At 36.5% G+C, this 26,012-nt stretch overlaps 1 protein-coding gene across 1 annotated transcript in view; it reads left to right on the forward strand.

The window, feature by feature from the left end:
* The window catches only part of LOC136835115 (uncharacterized), a 183,532-nt gene that overhangs the window by 146,551 nt on the left and 10,969 nt on the right, over positions 1-26,012 (forward strand). Inside the window, 7 exon segments of the mRNA XM_067098281.1 lie at positions 1,024-1,226; positions 2,928-3,076; positions 18,345-18,561; positions 22,893-23,123; positions 23,370-23,577; positions 23,860-23,927; positions 24,122-24,336. Of these exon segments, the coding sequence (XP_066954382.1) occupies positions 1,024-1,226; positions 2,928-3,076; positions 18,345-18,561; positions 22,893-23,123; positions 23,370-23,577; positions 23,860-23,927; positions 24,122-24,336 (1,291 nt within the window).

The raw sequence follows: 26,012 nt of genomic DNA on the forward strand, positions 1-26,012 counted from the left end.
ATATATATGTATTTATATAAATATATATACATATATATATAAATACATATATATATATATATATATATATATATATATATATATATATATATATATATATATATATGTATGTATGTATGGGAATCCATTGTTTTCCTCACCAATGGAATCTCGAAGATAATGAAAGACAAGACCAAGATTCTAAGTTGTCTTGCATACCTTCTGTTTAACCTGATTAGCCCTAGAGTTCAGCAAATTTAAAACTAGGTTCAGATGATATGAGAGTTTTCATAGGAAAATTGCCACATCATACACTGATTTAGCTTATAACTCAAGGTCCCTGAAGTAGAAACAGCGATTCCCAGAGACGCTGTAAAGAATAGTAGACATGTTTTCATTGCAATGTAAGTCTAGATGTCACAGACAGCAAGAAATAGTTATGGGTATGATTAGAGGAACCAAGAGACGAGATTCATCAGAGGTTCTCTAAGAAATACAAGTATGAATTGATTAAAATTTATCAGTTGTTTGGTTATGTTGGTCTGAGCTCATGTGGGGTTTTATGATTTCTTTTAGATTCCTGAAATTTGAAAAGTTTGATCATTAAATTTCAAGCCTTGGAAATTCTTTGTTGTTTCTGTGAAATTTTGCCACCTGAGAATTATCATTATCATGTGCAAACCATCCTATTTTTTTTTTTAGTTGTAAAGTGGTGGTAAACACTTTAAGTGAATATTGACCACTCACTAAGGTTAGTTTTTCCTTTCCGACCCCTTTTGCAACCCGTATCAGCCGACTAACACCCAGATGCATAATTTACTTCTTAGATTAATATGGGCATATCTAAGTTCATACGCCAAGCCACCCATAATGTTCTTTCCACGCCCTGAGAGTTAATACAGATCTAATCACTGACGCTGCTGGTCAAGAGAGATAGAGGTACAGTACAGTATGACCCAGTTAGTATTTGTATTTGATTTATTTTTCTAGTGTCGCATCTTTTCCTCTTCTTCTTCAATTTTTCATGCAATTTTTTCCTGACAGAAAAGCTACATCGGCAAGTGACCATCATCATGAAAGACACAGGTTCATCAGCCAAAGAGGAGGGGGAGGGAGGGGACGATGACACAGCAAACGCCAATGACGACCCTGAAGCCAACCAACGCCTGATCAACCAACTCCGAGCTCGAATCTCCGAACTGGAGGTCCGAGGAGACCATTTAAAAGATGAAAAGGAACAACTTGAGGTGGCTATTTGAAGACCATGGTTCAGTTTTGTTAGCCTCTAGAGGCAATTATGCCAGCAGTTCTGAATTTTTTGTTGCCCATTGATTGCTGCATGAGTGAATTAAAATAAAAGTCAAAATAAATTTCATCCTTGATCTACATGAGTAGAACTGCAAAATGAACTAAAATGCTATTTAAGAAATCAGGGAGATAAAGAGAGAAAATTCAATTCACAAGAAGCAAAGAAAACGGTAGACACATTTGTTATTCAAAGATTCCCAGGGCATTTTATGTTATCTTTTGATTTCGTCGGCATGATTTCCTCGCACTTTCAATGACCGAAACCATTTCGAATTCCTTATTTCTCATGGAAAATATCAAACCAAGGTATCACACTTTAGAGAGGGGCAAAAATGAGAAATTGTGAATATTGCCTCTCAAATCGAGAAACTTTTTGAGCCCTATGTTCTTTATAAATATACAAAGAACAAAATACAGGACTTTTTATAGGGTAAATAACGCATGATCAAAATCTGTCTTTTCTGTATATTGTTACAAATGTAGTAACTTGAGCTACATTTACAAATAGCGTTTCATCTTGGTGTATGAGGTTGCACTTATGAGCAGGCACTCTTAGCCTCTGTTCTTTGCAGTAAATGGTTTTATGACCGGGAAGGAAAGTGTGACATATATTCCAATAAAAATTCTAGAAAAAATTTAGAAGTATTGAAACATGAGGTACCCTAAAACTTAATATCAAATTCTCTTGCAGTATTTGATGATAAATGTTTCACACAGTAATATGAGGATTTTGATAATCATATGACTTACATTATGAAAATTTCCTTCAGATACTCTCGAACACAACAAGTTAATGATGTCGCGCACATGTCTCGGAACCAGATGCTCTGATAAGCAGTAGTCAACCCTCCCTTCTGAGCATGAACAAATAGGAATGTGATTTTGAACACGCAATCATTTTCCTTGCTCTAGGGCTTGTCAATTTATGGCGGCGGCGATTTTTTTTCACCTAAAGCAGTACAGAAGTCCTTATCGTACTTACATCTAACCACTTATGCTCAGCAGTACGCCTGCGTTACTGAAACTAAGAATAAATGTTGTTCTTATCATTCTTTCTCAGTTTTTTGTCGTATTTCATGGTCGGAATTTTTGCTGGGTAGGTTGCCCCTGGACCTGAAAACAAAAATTTTAGAATGGTGTTTACGAAAATTCTCTTTGGCCCTTTTTTTTTATTACTGTAGTCCAGATTTCTCTCATATTTATTTTCATTGCAGAATTCTCGTTAAAAGGTTAATAGTAATCAGACATTTCTAAAAGATAATTTGCTTCCATTGTTGAATAGAATGACTTGCCTGACTCAAATTAATTATCCGTTTCATGATATTACAGAGAACTTCCGTATGTATCGTGCGTTTATGTAAATAAATGATGAAAATAGGTAAAATAATAGATTTATAAATGTTTTATTAATTACTGGCTGAAAACTTACGAGATAACATATAGTATAACTTTGATATCTCTCTCTCTCGCAACAATTTCACCGGCTCCTAAAAAATTATGTTAACAACATGCTTGCACATCAAATCATAACTTTCAATATCGTTTGTACTCACAACAATACTCTCCCGCCCATGAAAAGACTGCTTTTGTCCTTATTGCAGAATATCTTAGTTATTTGCCGTTTTCTTTCCATTGGTAAGATGGCGTTTAAACTCCACAAGGAACAAGAGACAGAGATCGCAGAATCACTTGTCATGAGAATCCGAGAACTTCAGGATGCTGGAGCCGAGGTCAACATTCAAACTGTTCAGTGTCAAACGGATGACCTGCCAGATCCTAGTGAAAAGAGGTGAGTGCTTTTTATTCCAGGGATATTTTGATAGTTGCAATAGATCTTTCTTCCGATTTCTTCCAATAGTGAATCTTCATACACTTATATGTTCTCAGGTTGTGTATCCATTAGCGGTGTATTTCCCTTGAAAATCTCGAAAAGATAAAAATGAATCTGAAATTCTTGATGTACCAATAAGTTTTATAATTTACAGAAAATTCCTCTAATTACAATTATTTTAGTAAATAAGGATACTGTCGCTTTTTTACGTTGATTGCGAAACCCATTTAAGACTGATGTGCCATAGTAGGTAGGCACGAACTTGAATAGCATTGGATTATATGGGGAATTAAACAAGGACAAAGTTGTACGGCTGCCTCCTCAACATCTCATCACCAGTAAAATTACATGTGTGTCTGAGAGAGAGAGAGAGAGAGAGAGAGAGAGAGAGAGAGAGAGAGTGTAAATATAAAAAAACAATAAAACCTTTAGACCTCAAAGTACTGATTAATTTTGTTTCCTGGCTCCTGTAACCTTCCATCTCTATTGAAGCAAGTCCGCCTCTTCCTTCAGGGCTAGGAAATACTCCATCTCCTTGCCCAACCTTCTTGGTTTCTATCAGTCCTGGCCTAGAGAAGTCATTAGGTTGCCTGTGTCATCGGCCTCTGACTATAAAACATTTTAAGGGAACAAATTGTTCATATGTCAGATAATGAATCTGATGACGCACTAGAAAATTGTTCATTTACACCCCATGTTTATTCCCAGGGGAGGGATCAGTCACACAGCGCCCTTCCTAAGTCTCAGTAGGTTAAGAGTGAAGATAACGTAAAAAGAAGACGAATTATTGTCAGCTTCAGGATTTCAGAGGAGAGTTCTTGAAGGATCATTGTCATGAACAGATGAGCAATTATATAGAGAAGCAAAGCAAGAGTTCAAAAGTGGACCCAGTGATTTATATTGAAGCTTTAAAAACAATAATGCTATTTACTCATAACAATTCGGTAAAGATGATCTTCCACAAGCTTATAAACTGAGTGATCCAGGTAAAAATGTAATTACAGGTAAGTAAGCAACGGCGCACATGAGTGACTGTTCTGATTTGGTCTCAAAATCGTCAGGCTCTTTCAAAATAGTCTTAATAAAAAGGAATTTCTGCAACAACCAAACTGGAGACAAGATAAAAGAATACCGAAAGAAAACTCACACAGCGATACGGTATATTTATTTACAATATGCACAAAAGATGAAAAAAACACTTGCAATCACTCTGTTTGATGCACAGCGTTATACTAAGGAAATAGAACAAAGTAGGTGGAGATACAACGAATGGTGTGCAAGATAGGACTATAAAGATTATATTCGCATCTCATGAATTACCCTTCGAGGCAGGGGCGTTGACGATGGTCCGTAGAAGACGGACGGTCTCATTCAAGGTCAGACAGCAGCAGTTCCATGGCATCGGCCTTTGAAGCTTCCAGAGCCTACGTAGGCTGAATCAATCTGTTTTTCTCTTCAACTCGACACGTCAAAACGTTTGAAGGGGGATCTCATGTTTTTCTTCTCTCTCACTGACCTTCGCCCTCAGATCTCCTCTCCGTCTTTTTGCCCCTTATCGGTCTCGTTCTCCTGCCCTTCTGTCCTTACAGGGGAGACCCCATGGGAGCTTATACCACTAAATGGGCGGAGCTAATAACGAGACTTTCGATTCGATTATTTGGAGATTCTTGCACTGCACGTTTCATGATTGCTTTATCGAAAGCCCGTTCATCACACCGCGCCACACTAGAAACTTCTACTAGTTTTTCGACGACACCTTGCATCATCAGGCGTCAGCCGTCAAATTTCCTAATGTTTTCCATCGTGCCCCAAGAGGCCTACAACAAGGGGCAAAGACGGACTGAGGCACCACCATACCTGACGTCCACACAACATGTTCTTATTAAGAAGAAAAATTTCGTTTTCATCAGTAAGGTATTCCACTAATAGCATAATAAGATCTGTTTGTCAATGATAGTTTCTCGCTTGTTAGTCTGTCGAAAGCATGGAAGCGTTTTGACCCTTGTTTGAAATAGTGAAAATCATTGTCTGCTCACGTTTTTTTACAAATAAACAGTTCTAAGAATAATACATTTGTTCATCAAGCAGTTTCAATGTTTCATCAAAATAAGAATAACCAGGTCATGAACCCTATCAGTTATGTTACATCTTTTGAAGGATATTGACTCTACAATACTCAGAATATTCATTAAATATGAAGGGCAACTGTAATTATAAATGTTGTAAGATTCCCTGTGGAGTCAGTAGTACAGGTACTGGCATGCCTGACAATGTGATAAACAAAAGTAACTATGGTTGTTTTGGATCTATTGTCTAAGACATACTTTCATCTTCTAAAAATGACCGGAGGTCGCAGCAAAAGTCGGTTCAGAGGTAGACACAGAGGGAAGGAGGAGAGAGGCTGCTCACCTTCTCCTGTCTCGGCAATACAAAGGTCGACCTTGTTTGGGCCCATCTGTAATTTGGAGAACAAGGGAAAGAACATCATCATCTTTCTGTTGCCCTCTCCGCCAGTCTCCAGTATCACATTAGTCATCATTATCATAGCTTTCACCTTGTATTCCAACTATGAGACAATAAATGCTTTTATGTGTTACTCAAGGTTGTCAAATAGAACTGATCCGTTGTTTAATAGCAAATCGCGGTTCATGAGCAACTCCTCCCAATCGCAGGGGTCCCTCCACATAAATGCAGTAATTTTGCACTTAGGCATCTTTACGACAATCATTGATGCCTTAAAAAAAAAAAAAAAAAAAAACAGAAAAACAAGGGAAAACAAGACAAATGCAAATATATCATTGGAATATAGAGTGAAAACAGAGTTATAATCAGCGTAACATGAATTTACAAAAGATTATTTTTACGATATGATGCATCAGTTCATCTCAGGTCACACTTCGAATGATGCATCAACAAGTCATCAGGAACCAAAATGGTTAACTTACTTTGGCTTTCCTTGAATTCAAGGGGTGGCTCAGAGTTCAAAAAACACTCCAGGAAGATGATATCTATCTCACAGAAGCAGCACTTAAGTACAAAACCTACAGTTCAAATGTTTTCATCTGTTTTCAGCATCAGACTAAAACATTCCAGAAGGAGAGGCACTCGGGACAAAAATAGAAAGATGCCGTAACTAAAAGTTTATTATAATAATTAGCAATAGTGGGTGAAAAATGAATAAAAATGATAATAGCATTAAAGAAATATAAACACAAGAACACGAATGACATATGTGTTCTAAGAAATTGTTATGCAGCTAATAACTCCAGCACAGTCAAAAGAATACTTGAATAATCCAAATGGAAGCTTAAAGGGTTTGACCATTTAAGAACTTTGCAGCAATAAGAATGGAAGCACAGAATTCATAAGCTCTTCCAAATTCTACTGTAATCAAAATGCAATAGTGAAAATGAAGTATGACTATTTCTCTTGTAAATGTGGAAGTGTGAAGTGAAAAGTAAATTAATCACACACTCAGCAACTAGATAAGAATTACAGCATGAAAGTATTAATCATAAATGAAATATTTTATGGTCCATAGGGACGTTTAAGAATGTTTTTAGTTAGAACAGTTTGCTCCCAAGCTACTCTTTAAAACACTAATGGCGGGTAGGGGGCGCGGGCCTGTTTAATGGATTCATATAAGGATAACGGAACTGTTGGTAACAAGTTCTTACTTCAAGTTAATTTCCATGCAGCAGTTTCTGTCTCAGCTGACTGTTGCTTCTCCACTTTTACTTTAGTATCTCTTGGCTAATGGTCAAAATGGCGCTTGTCATCCCGGAGCAACAGCAAATGAACCAGAAGTCAAAAGGAGACTTGAGTTCAGCCCGCTAAAACAACCGCTGGACATGTACTGGGGGGGGGGGGAGGAAATTGGTGTCACGGTAGAGTTTGACACTATTTGAAGTTATGGAAACAGCGCGAGACACCAAGCTACGTAGATGATAGTGTTGTGCAGATGTCTTCATAGACGGTTCACCTTCCTTAAGAATTCTAATTGGAGCGAATCATCAGATCAGCTTAATGGTAAGTGGGTCATATGGAAATGGCTCTCTCCACTGACTGGATGGTGACAGGTCAGGTGCGAGTCCTTTGGTGAGGCAGAACATCATCACTCGGGTGTACTTCCTTGCACCCTCGTTAATCATTCGCTGAGATTCAAGGAATAAGAGAGTATGGGAAGCCAAAGCAGAAACCGATCTCCCCACCTCCAATACCTCTCTCAGGCCAAGGAAATAGTTACAGTGTTTTAAAATATTTCATTTTTGGAAGCAACAAAGAGGAGGTCCTATAACTGATGTCGCAAAGGCCAGCGCTCGCCCAGCTGAATCGACAGAAGTTGCGGAACTGTCTATTCATCGAATTGGCAAATACGAAAGAGAGGCTCTGAGAATATGCAATCCTGTACAATATAAATAACAGCTAAAGTGAAAATTGACAATAAAATTGCTTAACAAAATGTTCCAGAACATGGACCCACATAAAACTTGAGTGTTTTTATGCGTGTATGCATTCAAACACATTATTATTATTATTATTATTATTATTATTATTATTATTATTATTATTATTATTATTATTATTATTATTATTATTATTATTATTATTCGAAGGAAGAAGACCCTCTTTGAGGCAAGTTTTGTTGAATAAAATGGCTGCATTTTGCGAAGTGATTTTATACTGAGTTTTCTCAATTCTTCTAATAATTCGCTTTTCCTGCACATCAGTATTAGTCAATAATTGGCCAATGATCATATTTCGATGGATGAAACAACGTACTGTATTTCTTTCAGCAGAAATTCTCTATTTTAAAGCATTACAGCAGGTTACTGAAACCTGGGATGTATATCCGTAGATTTTCATGATGGTATTTTCGGTGGTATTTCTTCTTTTTCCTTTTTCTGACATCTATCTGGTATTTTTAGCATTCTTTCTGTCGACATGTTTCGACCAGCTCGATGATCATCTTCCGGACATTGGGACGAGTCTGGAGACACGAACGAACGAACGAATGAATTGGGGATAGGAAAGACTGAGGATGTATTTGGGGTAGAAGACGGGGTTGAGGGGACAGGTTAGAGGCGATAAGGGAGGAAAGTGAAGGAAGTTAGGAGAGAAATAGAGGGGGCAGACCCCCTTGCTTCGTCAGGTGAAGTTGGCAATGAAGAGGAATGAGGGACAAATGGAGGTAGGGTCTCGATGTGGTTTTTTTTAAGTAGACACAGGGCGCTTGTGGTGGTATATATAGGGGGTCTCAGATCAGGTCGATTTTTCACTGGCTGCCTGAAGCGATTCTCCTTAGGCGAAGTTACATTGCCAAGCATTTTTGACATTTTATATTTTACCCCTTCTCACCCCCACTTCCTATCGGGGCTGAACTTGGACTTAAAGGGCATCGATGGTGTCAATATTCATCTTAACGACCTTGAAAACTATGGATTAGACACTAATATCTGTCGTTTTCAGTTATCTTTACATGTCACCCCCTTCCCACAGCTTCTCACCCCCACTTTCTATCAGGGCTGAACTTGGACTTAAAAGGCATTGGGAGTGTCACTATTCATCTCAGTGAGTGTGAAAACTATGGATTAGACACTAATAGCTGTTGCTTTCAGCTGTTTTTACATCTCACCCCCTTCCCACCCCTTCTCGCCCCCACCTTCCTATCAGAGCTGTACTTGGACTTAAAGGGTATCGCAAGTGTCACTATTCACCTCTGCAAGCTTGAAAACTATGGATTAGGCACTAATATCTGTCATTTTTGGTTATTTTTACTTGTCACCGCCTTCCTATCAGGGCTGAACTTGGACTTAAAGGGCATCAGGAGTGTCACTATTCATCTCAGCAACCTCACAAACTATGGATTATTTTTACATGTCACCCTCTTCCAACACACCCTCACCCCTTTGGTGCCAGTGACGTCTTACCCCCACAGTGTTCTTTTCTAGATAGTAAGTCATTTGTATACCAAGTTTGGCTGAAATTTCTCAATGCATTTCTGAGTGTATGTGGAACATACACACACACATATATAAATACATCCATTTTTGTATATAGAACATGTTTATATATACATATATATATATATATATATATATATATATATATATATATATATATATATATATATATATATATATATATATATATATATATATATATATATATAATATATATATATATATATATATATATATATATATATATATATATATATATATATATATATATATATATATATATATATATATATATATATATATGTTATAATACATATAACCATTCTACAAGTGTAATATGTATGTCTGTGAAATTTTTTATGTTTTGCTTGCAGATTCATCATTTGTTGTGAGATATAATTTTAAAATGTCTTTTTCTTACAGATAAATTGTGTATCATGTAATCTAAAAATGTCTTGATATGTTTTTTCAATTTGTTTGATATATTAATACGAGTACTGAGTGTTAGCGCCAAACAGAGAGAAAGGGGGAGATTCTTATCAGATCACTTAGCCCGTTTCCTGTGTTTAAACAGTTGTTTAGGTTCCAGGAAGTCGTGCATGGAGAAAGGCAGAGGCCTCTTGTGTTATCTGATGAGCTTGACAGCTATCGGCGAATTGCCTGTTATGCATTTATCATGTGTGTCTGCCCCATGGTTGTTAGCTGTGTCTATGCTTATTCTTTTCCATGATCGTGAGTAATGGAATGAGGAACAGAGAGAGAGTTGAAGTTGACATGCTGACAGCAAGCCAGATTTGGTCCAAAAGCACTTCCTTTTGTTTGTTCAAGTGTTCGAGTGTTCAGCAGAAGATGTCGATCATTGATAAGAGCTCCGGCATATTTCCTTCTGAGCCTTAGAATTCCCTGTATGTAAGCCGCACATGTATACCTGTATGTATAATGTATATATACTTTATGTATCATGTATTCTGGTAGGGTTTGGAGATAAAAGAGCAGTACTGATCCAAAAACACTTAGTCAGGAGCAGGGTTTGCTGGAAATAGGGTCTCTCTCTCTCTCTCTCTCTCTCTCTCTCTCTCTCTCTCTCTCTCTCTCTCTCTCTCTCTCTCTCTCAATTATTGGTTCACTGGTTGCTCTCATATTTGTAGAAGTTTTGTTAAGCTCACCCAATAAGTGTGTTCATTTTGTAAGAGGTGAGCTGAAGTATTTATATTGTGCAAGCATTGTGGAAAGTGTATAATGGTGTAACACTGGTAAAGGTAAAGTGATGTTTACTGGGTTTTTTTATTTTGGTAAGAGGTGGATAATATCTCTTATTGTGAGTTCTAATGTGTCTTGCTGCTAATTATATATCATTGTGTATGTCATTGTGACTTGGCAGTGTTGTCTTTGAGAAAGTCTTAGAAAGACGTAAGTTTAACCTTTTTAAAAGTGAAGGTAATCTTTTGAAAGATTGATATAATCTTTAAATATATTTTTGTCTTAGAAATGGCTGTTAGTATATTTCCATTTTTGCATATTTCATTCTTATATGTCTGTGTTATCATATTACCATAGTTTTATAATTATTTGGTTACAAAGTTTTGTGCTGGTGATTACATAGCATTTTGTTAGTGCAAACTTATTATTGATATTTCAGAAAATATTTATGTGGATTCCAGTCAGTAATATTTTGGTGAACATTCGTGTTGAGTGTAATTAATCAGGTATATGTTTAAAACTTGAGTGATAGTTAATGATTTGAATCTTACTTAACCAAATTGCTTTCTTAATGAATTAAAGTTTTGCAAATTAAATTTGATTAAGAAATACTTAAATCTTACACTGTTATCAATTAATAGCAAATCTTTTTGAGATTGTGAACTCTGCATATAACTTTTGAACTTAGAAATAAACCTGTCTGTTTAAAGTTTTAAAAGCACAGCATTTCATTTTGACCACCAGTAATTAGAGAAATTAATGAATGTGTACAAGGTAAGTGATATATCTGTTTGTTCACCTGAGACTTATCTAGGTAAAATAGAACCAGAGAAACAGTTATAGTGTTTGTTGAAGTGATGCCCATTTTCCACTAGTCTGTTTATAACTTATTAATTGTTACCTCACCCATAACTTGATAAAGTTACACTGATTTTCTCAAGTGGTAAGTGAGTTTTGTGGGATCACTGTACCTTTAGAGTATTCAGTATTAATATATTTGTTATGAGGTTTCAAGTATCTGGTCGAAGTGAGGTAACTTTCTGGTATTCTTATTTGTGTAATAACCAGGTGCTTGATCACTTCATGACAAATGATTTGTTGGCCAGACCCGGGAAATTGAAAAACAGGATTAGACAGATTAAATGGGATTGAACCCAGGATCGAACAGTGATAAAATATTTGATGGTCAGATCTGGGAGAATTAAACAAATTATTTTGGTGCCCATCATCCGGGAGGAACTTAACAGAATATCACTCTGATTTATGGTTTATAATGGTGGTGTTAGGAATATATTTTTGGTAGGAGAGTAACCATATAATTGTTTTTGTATTGTAAACCCTTTTTGTTGAGTAAACTAGAGGAAATGGCTCTATTTAAAGTTCAGGAATTTTTGGCCGCTCCAATTATCAGAAAGTTATCTGAATCTCACCTGACTAAGGCACAGTGGACTCTCTTAGCAGTGACATGTGGGGGTAATGTTACTTTTAATATGATTGAGGCACAAGTCAAGTGTGTCGCAATCCAGGCATTAATAAGCTCTGGTAAAGTAGATGGAGAGTTAAGGGAGGCATATGAATTGTTGAATGCAGCTGAGGTAGAATTTACAAATAAGGTAAGGCAAGACAATGAGAAAGGTGATGTACAGGCAGAACCTAGAAGTGTAGAAACAGAAGAATTCTGGGGTAGACTGAAGGTACTAGAATCTGAAGAAAACTTACTTAGGCTGCAGATACAAGCTGATAAAGAAGAAGAAGAAAGAGTAAAGGCAAAAGAAGAAAGTGAAAGGGCATAAGAAGAAAGAGACAGAGTAAGGAGGCGAGAAGAAGAATAAAGAGAAAAAGCAAAACATGAAAGGGAGTTGGAGTTAATCAGAGCTGGATCCATACTACCTGTAAACCTGTAAACTATATCCAAGGTAATGCAGACCCTATGTTTGATGTAGTAAGAGTACAGAAATTAATTTCAAAATTTACAGAAGAAGCTCCAGATGAGTTTTTTGATCACTTTGAAAAAGTGGCTTCAGGTATGGGATGGCCAGAGGATAAATTGTCAGTTTTGTGACAGAGTGTTCTTATTGATAAAGGAAGAAGTGCCTACTTAGCCTTATCAGCTGATCAGTGTAAAGAGTACCAGGTACTCAAACACAATGTGCTACAGGTTTACCAGAAGACCCCTGAATATTACGATGAAAGATTCAGATCTTTGAAGAAGGATGACAAGATGACTTTCTTGGATTATGCCTATAAAGCAAGATGTTTTAAACGATGGCTGGAGGCTGCTAAAGTTAGGTCTATGGACGTACTTGAAGAATTAGTGGTCTTAGAGCAATATCAAAGAGGAATTCCTGAACATATAAGAGTTTATTTGAGAGAGAGAGAGAGGTGAAGAAACTTGATAAAGCTGCTACTCTGAGTGAGGACTATAACATAATATCCAGCAAAAAGAATTATAATGGCAGGTACCAGAACCAACAATTCACAGCTTATAGGTCTCAGTCGAGTTTTAAGAACAGTGCTGTGAGAAACCCTCTAATAATTATACCAGTACAAAACCAGGATATGCCCCACAGCAGTGGAATGTTAAACCGGCCCCTTTTAGTTTATTCTCAAGACAGGTGCAGAAAACTAATGTTGTTTGCCACAAGTGTGGAAGAGTAGGACATTATAGTCGAGACTGCTTTAAAGTGTACCAGCAGACTAAACCAGTTGGACAGGTGACAAGAGGTAACCAGGTAAAGCCAACTACGAAGAACAGTGTGGGGAAAAATGAAATGAGACAAGCAGAGTGCTTAGCAACCAGTGGAAATGCAACTTCCAGTAGCGAGTGGCTGAACAATGAGGAGGCTTTTAAGCCATATATCTATGAAGGTATGCTGACAACTCCCTCTTTGAGTGTACAGGTACCAGTGAAGATATTATGTGATACAGGAAGCAATCATAGTGTGGTAGTTCTAGGTGCTCATCCTCAGTTGGAGAAGAATCTCACCAGAGATTCAGTTATTTTAAAGGGTATAGGAAGAGAGGAAGTAACTCCTATATGCTGCTTGCACTTGTCATGTGAATTAGTGACAGGAAATATTGATTTTGCAGTAAAGGACTCACTAGCTGTTGAAGGTGTGCATGTTTTATTGGGTAATGAAGTTGGTGGTGTTCCCTTCGTTCCTTGTCCTGTAGTGACAGACAAACTGTTAAGGATTAGTCCTACAATAGATTTAGAGAAGAAAAACCCTCACTTATTTCCAAGTTGTGTAACTACCAGGAGTATGAAGAGAACTGAGCATAGAAGTGAAGAAAATGAAGATTTACTTGCACCAGAATGATCTTTGAGGTTAGAAGAGCTGTTCCAGGAAAGTGAAGTTTCCCCTAATGTCGGTACTGAAGAGACTCTTCAAGAAGATGAAAATCCTATTATTGGTAAAGAGACTCAGAGTAGTCAAAGTGTTCCTGAAGACAGTACAGAAACTACTGAAGCAGAGTTAACAGATATTGAGAGTTCAGCCCTTGAAGTTGGTCAAATGACTAGAGAGAAATTAGTGGAACTGCAGAAGAGGGATACAACATTGGCTGATCTGTTCTTCAGAGTTGTTGAACAAGAAGAAATGCAACAAACTTCTACCTGTTATTATCTAAAAGATGGATTGCTAATGAGGAAGCACCGACCTGCAGATATACCAGGAAATGCTGAATGGGGTGAATATCATCAAATTTTGATTCCATATCCATTGAGGAAGCAAGTGGTAGCAGTAGCGCACGAGGCTGGACATATGGGAATCAGGAAGACTGTTGAAAAGGTTATGAAGTTTTTTTTTGGCCTGGAATACACAAGGATGTCAGCAAATTTTGCAGGGAGTGTCATACATGCCAGATAGCTGGAAAACCAAATGAAACTATTCAAAAAGCTCCCCTACAACCGATAGAAGTTAGAGGAGAACCCTTTAGCAAGGTGATAATAGATGTGGTTGGTCCTCTTCCGAAAACGAAGAAAGGACATGAATATCTGTTGACGTTAATGTGTCCCATAACAAGATGTCCTGAGGCGATTCCTGTAAGAAGTGTAAGTGCAAAGGTAATTGCCGAGAAGTTGGTGGAATTTTTCTCCAAGTTTGGAATTCCAGAAATTGTACAGAGTGATAGAGGAACGAACTTTACCTCAAAATTATCCCAGGATGTGATGAATTTGCTAGGAGTGAAACAACAGTTATCTACCGCTTATCACCGAGAGACTCGAGGAGCCTTAGAAAGGTTCCACCAGACTTTGAAAAGTATGTTAACCAAATACTGTAATGAGTCAGGAAGAGAATGGGATGTTGGTTTACCCTTAATGTTATGTGAGGTTAGAAATGCTTATCAAGAAAGTATGGGATGTTCGCCAAACGAAATGATTTTCGGTCGAGATGTGAGAGGTCCATTGAAAATCCTTGCAGAGAACTGGGAAGAAAATCAAGAGGAAGTCCAAGGAGAATACATGAAGAACTTGAGGAAAAGGTTAAAAGAAATTAGAAAATTCTCTTTAGAAAATTTGAAGACAAGCCAAAAGAAAATGAAAAGAAAGTATAATGCTAAGTCTGAGCTAAGAAACTTTACTGTTGGACAGCAAGTTCTAGTGTTTTTACCAGTGAAAAGGTTTCCCCTTACAAATAAATTTCAAGGTCCTTATAGGATAACAGAAAAGTTAAGTGATTGAACTTATGTGATTGAAACACCAGGGAGAAGGAAACAACAGAGGAAGATACATGTAAATCTTTTGAAACCCTACTTCTCAGAGACTAGAACTGAGGTTATGTCTATAACCCAAACAACCACATCTACAGAGGATGATGATGGTTACAAGTTGGTAGCTGAAAACAAGATGAACAATTCCTCAATATTAGAAAATTTAGAAAACAAACTAAAACATCTAAGTGTTGAACAAAGCAAAGAATTAACTGATATGATCCAAAGTTTCCCTGAGATTTTTACAGACATTCCTAAGTGTATCGACTTGGCAAAGCATGAGATAAAGATCAGAGAAGATGCTAAACCATTCAAGCAAAGAGCTTATCATGTATCACCCTTTCATCAAGATGTTTTGAAAAAGGAAGTTCAATATTTGTTGCAGCATGGATTGGCAGAGCCCAGTTCAAGTCATTACAGTTCTCCTCGTGTGTTAGTGAAGAAACCAGATGGCTCGTTTAGGCTGTGTACTGATTATAGAAAACTGAATTCCATCAGTGTAGCTGATAATTATCCCTTAACTCTTATTGATCAATTACTTGATAATATTTGGCAAGCCAAGTTTGTTTCAAGAATGGTGAAAGAGTTACAAAGATTTGTGAATGTACCTAGAATTTATCATCTATTTTGTGCAAGTTTTTCAGCCATAATAATTTCCCTGATTGTTTATATAATCTTGTTGTGTAAAGAGAGAGAACATTTTTGGAGAGAGCAGTGTAATTGTAGATTATTTATCCCATTCCGAATTGGTGGATTCGAACCCAGGATAATTTATCTTCTGGGGGGAGGAATATTATAAGGTGTTATAATATATATAATCATTCTACAAGTGTAATATGTATCTCTGTGAAATTTTTGATGTTTTGCTTGCAGATTCGTCATTTGTTGTGAGATATAATTTTAAAATGTCTTTTTCTTACAGATAAATTGTGTATCATGTAATCTTAAAATGTCTTGACATGTTTTTTCCATTTGTTTGATATATTAATATGAGTACTGAGCATTAGCGCCAAACAGAGAGAAAGGGTGAGATTCTTATCAGATCACTTAGCCAGTTTCCTGTGTTTACACAGTTGATTAGGGTCCAGGAAGTTGTGTATGGAGAAAGGCAGAGACCTCTTGTGTTATCTGATGAGCTTGACAGCTATCAGCGAATTGCCTGTTATGCATTTATCATGTGTGTCTGCCCCATGGTTATTAGCTGTGTCTATGCTTATTCTTTTCCATGATCTTGAGTAATGGAATGAGGAACAGAGAGAGAGTTGAAGTTGACATGCTGACAGTGAGCCAAATTTGGTTCAAAAGCACTTCCTTTTGTTTGTTCAAGTGTTCGAGTGTCCAGCAGAAGATGTCGATCATTGATAAGAGCTCCGGCATATTTCCTTCTGGGCCTTAGAATTCCCTGTATGTAAGCCGCACATGTATACCTGTATGTATAATGTATGTGCACTTTATGTATCATGTATTCTGGTAGGGCTTGGAGATAAAAGAGCAGTACTGATCCAAAAACACTTAGTCAGGAGCAGGGTTTGCTGGAAATAGGGTGTCTCTCTCTCTCTCTCTCTCTCTCTCTCTCAATTATTGGTTCATTGGTTGCTCTCATATTTGTAAAAGTTTTGTTAAACTCACCCAATAAGTGTGTTCAATTTGTAAGAGGTAATCTGAAGTATTTATATTGTGCAAGCATTGTGGAAAGTGTATAATGGTGTAACTGGTTTTTTTATGTTAAGAGTTAAAGTGACGTTCTAGGTAAAAGAGAAACATTATTTTGGTAAGAGGTGGATAATATCTCTCATTGTGAGTTCTAATGTGTCTTGCTGCTAATTATATATCATTGTGTATGTCATTGTGGCTTGGCAGTGTTATCTTTGAGAAAGTCTTAGAAAGACGTGAGTTTAACCTTTTTAAAAGTGAAGGTAATCTTTTGAAAGATTGATATAATCTTTAAACATATTTTTGTCTTAGAAATGGCTGTTGGTATATTTCCATTTTTGCATATTTCATTCTTATATGTCTGTGTTATCATATTACTATAATTTTATAATTATTGGGTTACAAAGTTTTGCGCTGGTAATTACTTAGCATTTTGTTAGTGCAAACTTATTATTGATATTTCAGAAAATATTTATGTGGATTCCAGTCAGTAATTAATCAGGTATATGTTTAAAACTTGAGTGATAGTTAATGATTTGAATCTTATTTAACCAAATTGCTTTCTTAATAAATTAAAGTTTTGTGAGTTAAACTTGATTAAGAAATATTAACTCTTACACTGTTATCAATTAATAGCAGATCTTTTTGAGATTGTGAACTCTGCATATAACTTTTGAACTTAGAAATAAACCTGTTTGTTTAAAGTTTTAAAAGCATAGCATTTCGTTTTAACCACCAGTAATTAAAGAAATTAATAAATGTGTACAAGGTAAGTGATATATCTGTTTGTTCACCTGAGACTTATCTAGGTAAAATAGAACCAGATAAACAGTTATAGTGTTTATAGTGATGATATTGTCACTAGTCTGTTTATAATATTATTATATAATATAACTTGATAAAGTTACATTAATTTTCTCAAGTGGTAAGTAAGTTTATGGGATCACTATACCTTTATATATTCAGTCTTATATATTTGTTATGAGGTTTCAAGTATCTGGTATATAGGTTATTTTTGGTATTATTATTTGTGTAATATAGGTGCTTGATCATGGACAATATATAATATATAATATATATATATATATATATATATATATATATATATATATATATATATATATATATATATATATATATATATATATAATATATATATGGAACACGTTCATTTCGTTTCTTTTTTTGTTATTTTTTGCATTAACTTGGAGGAAGGATACAGCGTACTGTAAACAAATTCAACTCCTGTTTTTAAAAGGTATCTCTTTAGCAAAATTCTACGAGACTTGATGAGAACATATCCAAGAGACTGGCCATGGCCTTCCCAAATGTGTATTTATGAAATTTCCCAGTGATTGTTAATCTGCAGCTGTTAACATCCTTGCTAACGCAGTTACTTTCTCTGGCTCTTTTAGGAAGATCTGGTTTACTTATTTTATCGGTAATGAAAGCAAATATGTCATCAACTGAAACTGTAGAAGAGTAGGATGTCTGAGTGGAAAGTTATTTTGTTCAATTCTCCCATAGCCTTTAATGTGTGAATGGAAAATGGTAATTAGTAATGGTGATAATTTGACAGCTCACTGAGGCTGAGTTGTTAGGGTTATCCGTTTTCAGATCTTACATAGATTTTCCCTATTATTTATAATAAATGCATGTTGAACGAACTGTGGTTTTAGCTGATTTGATACTTTCAGCCTTACTGAGACACCCCACGAGGAAGTACACGTTGAAAACCACGAAGATCTGGAAAAAAGGGAAGTGTTCAAAGAGAGGAGAGACGTCATACCAAGCAGACCAGAGGAACCCGTGACGAAAAGGGACCACAGACAAAGAGAACATCGTAAAACGAAAAAAGCGCCTCCCAAGAAAGTTCAGAGGCTCCACAATCTCACGGGAGACTTGCTCTTCCAGGTACAGTACACATTCTCTCTCTCTCTCTCTCTCTCTCTCTCTCTCTCTCTCTCTCTCTCTCTCTCTCTCTCTCTCTCTCTCTCTCTCTCTCTCTTGGTGCCTGGAAACTATTTCCCTGTGCAGCTGAAGTGTTCTTTATCATGAGGTTCCCTGAAAAGTACAGTTTTCCTTTACTGCAGTACTAAAAACTAGTTAAGTATATGTTGTACTCGCCGTATCTCTTTGTCATTGAATAGATAGACATAATTTTTTGCCGTAGGATTCTTAAAGGAAATAAGAAAAAAGTGATTATGCAACTGTTAAACAACTGTTAGTGTTTTGGCACTAAATGAAACCTAGGATTTTAAAAAACTGTCAGAGCAAAGAGAGTTAAAAATTGTACAGTATATAAATAGGTCTTGAGTAACCGAAAAACATGAAATGTAAAGAGGGTATCTATTATACTTTTGTAAAGCTGTTTAAAGGAATATAAGCTGATACATCCACTGGGAAAACAGAAGGAAAATGTGAGAATCTGTGATATATTTTATGATCTTCACAGTGATCAAAGACAAAGTTGAGAGCCCTGCACGCAAAGAGAGTGATTTAACAACTCATTATCCGCCGTAAATAAACATCATTGATTATCACGGTTGTAAGAATGGTTGCTATTTTAATAATATTACAGTTGAATGTGAAAAACTTGCGTGTATAAGAAATATAGATCAAGCACTGGATAAGGTGGAGTAGCAGAGCATAAATTTAGATGTTTGAGAAGTGTGCTCCTGTATAAGGCTATGTCATAGGAAGTGGTAGTTCTTGATGGGAAACAGAAAAAAGGAGTTAATAGAGAATGAGAAATGAGTGAAGTTTTAAGCAGGGCTGTAATGCAAAGAACATAATGAAACAATCGAGTGAGTTGAAAAGTTACTTAAAGCTATACAATAAACAATAACAAAAATAGATTTGAGGAGAAGCCCAAGAGGTCAGGCTAGGTGGGACGCTTTCCAGTTGCCATGTACATTGTAGTGCTTTTGAAGTGCTTTACTTGGACGCCACATAAGGAACTGGACATCCGGCTAGAACCATGTAGGTGTGGTTAAAAGGGCTATTTCACTTCAGCAGGCTAACCCTGAATCACACTGAATATATGTATCACAACTCCAAACTCTAATGCCATGGAGTCAGACATTTTCATTATTGGAGGGGTCAGCCAAACAGAAATTATACGTCCAAAATTGAGCTATGTCTGCTCATTTGCTAACCTAATGAAGAATATTGCAAGATGTCCAACACTCATAAAAAGCATGGTACTCCTGTCAAAAGGCCATGATCACCTGTATTTAGGTAGATCTGCTGATTAGTTAAACTAATATAATTAGCTCAAGAAATTTACCATATCCAACTATGCTGCAATTCATGAATTCCAGACATTTTGTGGTGGGTTACTCCTGCAATACACCACAGATTAGACCCTCATCATTCATGCAATAAATCATAATGCCAAATATGTCCTGTGGTAGGATTCCCCTTACATGAGACCTATTCCCCTGTACTCTACCACATTACCTCATTTACTAATGAAACAGCATTAGCTGCCAAAAACCTATTGTCTCATGGTATCTTAATTTATAGATAATTCCTTTGATACATAAATACCAGAGATTATATTTCATTGGGTAACTCCAGCATATGTGCAGTAGTTATCAGTTGAATATCGAATAAAATTATTTTTTCTATAGGAAAATAAAAATCCTGGCCATTTAGCAACAGTTATAACTTTGAACAATCAGTCGTTCTGAATGGTTATAATTAAGTGATTATTTACCGAGACACTGAATGTATAAATCCACAGTAACATTTTGATGAAGTGAAACTAACTAAAATTTATTTTCAGGCATTTACTTCCTAGAATATGGCCTTTTGTGATACTGAGCAATGATTAGTAGTCTCGGTAAAAATGAAGCAGAGGAATCTAGTTCGTCCAGCTACCAGCAGTTTTCAATTCCAGCTTTTAGGCAGGTGCATCCATTTTACTGTGATTGCTGAAAGTCAATATAATGCACAATGTAGGTTACCAAAGCTACGCAAAAAGATGGCTAATATCTCAGCAAGTACAATAAAAATTTTATAAAAATTTAATATAATACAAAAAATATGTCATTTAATTACAGCTTATAGTTGCCAAAACCTTATATGGTAGGTGACATTAGTGATTACACCACAACAGGATATTCCATATCCAGTGATGCATATACATATCTTGGAAAATGGAGGAATATAGAGCTTAGGCCAAAGGCCAAGCACTGGGGCCCACGAAGTTATTCAGCGCTGAAAAGGAAATTGAAAGTAGGTACGTTTGAAAGGTGTAACAGGAGGAAAACCTCGCAGTTGCACTATGAAATAGTTGTTAGAAGAGGGTTGATAACAAAATGGAAGAAAGATAATATGAATGGCGGTACAGTAAAAGGAACGAAAGGGGTTGCAGCTAGGAGTCGAAGGGACGCTCCAAAGAACCTTTAGTAATGCCTACAGTGCACCCCGTGAGGTGTACTGACGGCATATATATATCTTAAACATAACATCTGTCCTGAACAGCCATGGATGTATTAACAGTAATTGCTTCCAGCTGTCTACAGATGAAAAGACTTTAAATATGCGGTGGTCAAAAATGACTATCAGAATGGTATCAACCTTTATTTTTAGCAAAAATAAGGACTGAGCACCACCATTACGTTTGAATGGTTGTAATGTGGAATCATACTTTTATTATGAAATTTGGTGAAGCCTCTGCATGTATGTTTTGTTAGTCCTGATCATCCTCTAGGTTAGGATCACTTTTCAGTCCAGGTATTATCACCAGAATTACCAAGCTTATCAAGGAATTGGAAATATGAATATTCCCGTGCTGATGCGCTTAGCCTCAAGTGCTGCTGTCCACCTCATTACTCTTACTACTTTGCCTGAAAGATGTTGTGTATGGTAACCATTACGCAGACCATCGCTGGGAGATTCTTTATTTCAATCGAGAACATATTATAGTAGCACATACTAGCCTACACGCTTTGAAGAATATCAGCCTCCATATTCAGATGCCACATTGGCTGAATACCAGAAGTCTTTCACTCATCGTGCTGTAACACTAAGGAATTGTGCTTTTGTAGTGTTACTGATGTTTCTGTCTAAGAGAGGCTGTGATACAACTCTAAAGCACAATGCACTGCAGCCTTCATGTTCCTAGCTTTTGTTGTTGATTTATCTGAGTATCAGTCTAGATCTCGTTTTCGTTATTCGTTGCTATTTTCTTCTATCTTCTTTCTACTTATCAACACAGGAGAAATTCATTTTGTGAAAGTTTGTTTTGATAGTTAATGGCATTTTGAATTTTAACAGCAAGAACAATTAAAAATGCATAAATGCCCTTGTTGTCTGCTTTCTGTTTATTTATTATTGTTTATTTTTTCTTCGGTTTTCTTTTTTCACAAATCGGCTTTCTATTCCGTAGAGGCTCTTGTTAAAATAGCGGCCTTTTAGATTTTTTAATCTGTGATAACAGAAATTGTATAAAACTGACGGTAAATAACGAAAGCCCATCTGAATCGAAGATGCTGCGGAGTGGTTGCACGACGAGGACTGAGGTGCGATAAGAACATTGTTAAAGACTCCCGCCAAACAAATTTGTTAATAAATTTAGTTCAAGAAGCTGAACAGAAGTAATTAAAAGGGTAAGTCACTGAAACAGAATATGTGACAGTAGTGACTTGAAAACTGACCTATGAAGATGTCAGTGGTTGTCAAACTAATGAAATCTCTTAGAAGGCATGCAGGTTTTGAGTCCCATTAAAAGGTAAGTCCCATGACCTAGGACGAAACGTGTAGCATCCATTTGGTAGATGATTAGGACTAAAATAACTGTTCCTGAGAAAGAAAAATTTGGAATGAGCAAGACTAATCTATAGAAATGAAATGCAAAAGTAGAAAAATGACAAAAAGAATCCATTTTCTTAGAAAGAATAGGTAGAATTCTGAGAAAATTAAAAATATAATTATACATCAAGGACGCACAAATAAAAGAAACCCTAGAAATAGTAAATTTCACTGACGATGAAGGTCTTCAGTACAGAAAGGCCTCATCATAAAATAAGTGTCAGTCAATAATGAAACATTAAAGAAGACTGAGGTACGCTGAGGGGAGAGGAGCCAACCAAAAGCGTTCAGAGTTCCAATAAGGGGATGAAGCTTATTACTACTAGTTACAGTATATCACTGTGTAAAGTCCGCATGTTAATCATTGTTTACAAACTTTCGTTTTAGCATAATCCGCTCTCACCAAAGGTGATCATTTCTTCTAGGCAAAGAGAATGGAGCAAGCTCTTGTGGCAAAACATGGGCTTGACCGGCGTGCAGAGCAACAAAAGGGTCTCGGCTACAACAACGGACATCGGCAGAGGAGCCTTCGTGGGCGCTCATCTCTCAGACTAACTGCAGACTCTGGGTCATCACAAAGGCGACAGCGAGAAGCAAGTGCTCGGACTTGGTCGTCGATTGAGGCCATCACCGTCCCTAATGAATCCCCTCCGAATGTCAGTAAAAGGGTTCCTGCAGCTTTTTTTTATTTGATTGCTCGTTCACATAAAGTCAGTTTAACAGACGAGTAAATCAGGCAGTATACTAATGACCATATGACTTAAGTGACTTCACATCGTATTTTAACCCAGCTGTCATATTAAGATCTTCAACCATGTCTCGCAATGACCATGTCTTTTTTTTTCTAATTCTTGGACTGTTAACGTCTGAGAAAAAAATAGCTTTCTTCTGAAACTTTCTAGGGTTCATCAACTTGGGAAAATAGATCTGCAGGTGGCCTGGACGCCTCCCACGCTAGTGGCGATGGGCTCGAAGCTTCCAGTAGGAGCCTACGAATTCACCCGTCGGCACATCCCCCTGACCAGCAAGATATTTTAGCTATGAACGCAGAATTAAGTCGCATGGCTAAAGAACTACGAATGGAGCTCATGAAAATGTGGAGCTTTAGAGGTATGTGAAAACTTCCATTTGCTGTGTTAAAGCTGGACTATGGGTGAACATCATCTGCCACGATGGATGAATTTTTAGAATAATTTCTTGAAAATTGTGGTATTTCATTGCTGCTAAATGTTTGTTTTCTATTGTATAGTAAATTACATGTGACTGAAAAGATGATACGAATGGAATAAAAGACTGCTGGGCAACATTTCCAGGAAAGCTTTCAGCTTTGTTTAATGACAATCATGTGCACAGACAGGTAAGTAAATGCAGCCTTTAAAATATTGCTTCCAGAATCTACATCGCCTGAATCGGAAACCTCTGAAAGTATTGATAGGCTGGACCTTGATGAAGACAAAAAGGTAACTATTTTACTCTTCCCTCCTGGAATTCACATGAGAAAATAACAGAACAGTAATGGTAATGATAACTCATTTAGTTTGCCAGTCTGATAGATATTGTAAAATTTTGTTTTCTGTTGATAAGAAAAGTTGACATAAAATTAAAAAAAAAAAAAGAAGCAGCTTACCATATACTAAAAGACTTGGTCTTGTAGCACACAGAGCCAGACCGTCTTTTGGCTGAGGCTAACGAGGTGTTCCAGAGCATAGCTCTCCTTCAAAAGGACAGCTCTCCCCCGACACCTCAGTCAGGTAGATCTTCCACAACACGGGCACGTCGCTCACCGTCCACCACTTCCTTTTCTAAGCACCGGGAATCAAACGGATTTGAAGACAAAGTCACCTATCGCAGTGCAGACAGAGACAGGAGGTAATAGAAAACAATATCACGATCCTTAAATTTCCAAACAGCGCTACATAGCTTTCTGGATTAACGATAGTGTAACATAGAATTCCAGTTTTTCAAAAGTAAATACATAAATTATAGAAATGGCAGGTTCTGTTGTGTAACTAACAATCCAGCTGGCTAAGGATTTTTCATGCAATGTTTGCATGACGTGACGTACTTACAGTGCTGCAAAATGCATTACTATCCTGAAATCAGAGCTTTTTAAGTATTAGAGATGATTAGTCGTGAACTGATTTACTATCAAATGATGACCATACATAGTAAACTTTATCATTTGTGTATTTACTAGTTCTTTGATCTAGATTTACAAGTACCTATAACTGCAAATGGTATTCACAATAACATATTCCCAAGTACCACTAGTTGAAAGCTACTCATCTAATTTATAGTGAATGATAAGTTGTTCAAAATTAAGTTAACATACGTGCCCTGACAGCTTTTTTATACTATTAAACTGTAGTTTTGAGATACAACTGTTCAGGCTAAGTTAATGCCATTGGAGATTGTTCATTTATAAGTAATCAGTAAGTTATGTTTTCGATTACAGATCATAGATGCACTTGCTAAAGTTGCATTTTAGTTTTGTCATACTTTTAAAGCATATTTTTTCAGTAACATCTCCTACTAGGAACTTTTTATTATAGACCGTGCGTAACTATCAGTTGGAAAAGTATGATTCAATTATTAGGAGAGGATCAACCCTAAAGAGAAAACTGGCCAAAGCTGAACCTTCTAGCCCAGTGTATCATTCTCAAATAGCATATGATATGGCTTTTAGAGGGCATAAAATAAACAAAAAATCTTTAATTGGTGTCCTTCTGATGCAGCATTATTTACTTGCTCATTTTCTATAATAATGCTCAAAATTTTTATGCTGGGTAATACATTTTTCGAAAGATGGGGCTAATCATGAACTGGCGTGTTTGGATAAGCTAGCCATTCAAAAGATATGTCCGATTTGTAACCATCAATAGCCTTTACAAGAATTTCTTTAACAAGATTACGAAGACTGATATTCAAAGACATGTTTTGATGGGAATCTCGTATCATATCTTGGATCAGTCTGCCCAATAGTAGACCTTAAAAGAGTCGATGCTTTCATGTTTGTTGTTTCTACAAGACTATTGCTAGAGAGGCGGTATATTAAGAATAGTGAGACTCGGAACAATGGATTTGCCACAAAGGTATTGCAGTTGACATTGCAATAAATTACACCACATTGTCTAAAGTCAGCAGCTTTTGTGCAGTTAATCTGTAAATTAGCTTGTCAAATGAATCTTGTTTTAAAGTAGATTCAGCTCACAGCTTAGAGTCAGCCAACAAAAACTAAAATATATTCAATCTTTCTTATGGACTATTACAGAAATGAGTGTAAACCTGAAGTTGCAGGTCCTTTTACGCCACCTGTATAGGTACAGTACTACACATGCTACACTCCCTACCTACTCTGCACCATCCTGAAATATTTTATGACGGCAGTATGTTAATCTTGCTTCCCAAATGTAGATACACGGTATCAAGAGAAATTGCCTCCCTTTAATCTGCTTCTTAGATGTTGATCAAGAAAAATTGTCTTCTTCTATCTTCCCTAGTTTTACTTCTTTAGTGGTCATTAAATCCCTTTCTCCGAGTTCAGA

This window comes from Macrobrachium rosenbergii, chromosome 55 (genome assembly GCF_040412425.1).
Source record: "Macrobrachium rosenbergii isolate ZJJX-2024 chromosome 55, ASM4041242v1, whole genome shotgun sequence".
NCBI classification, from domain to species: domain Eukaryota; kingdom Metazoa; phylum Arthropoda; class Malacostraca; order Decapoda; family Palaemonidae; genus Macrobrachium; species Macrobrachium rosenbergii.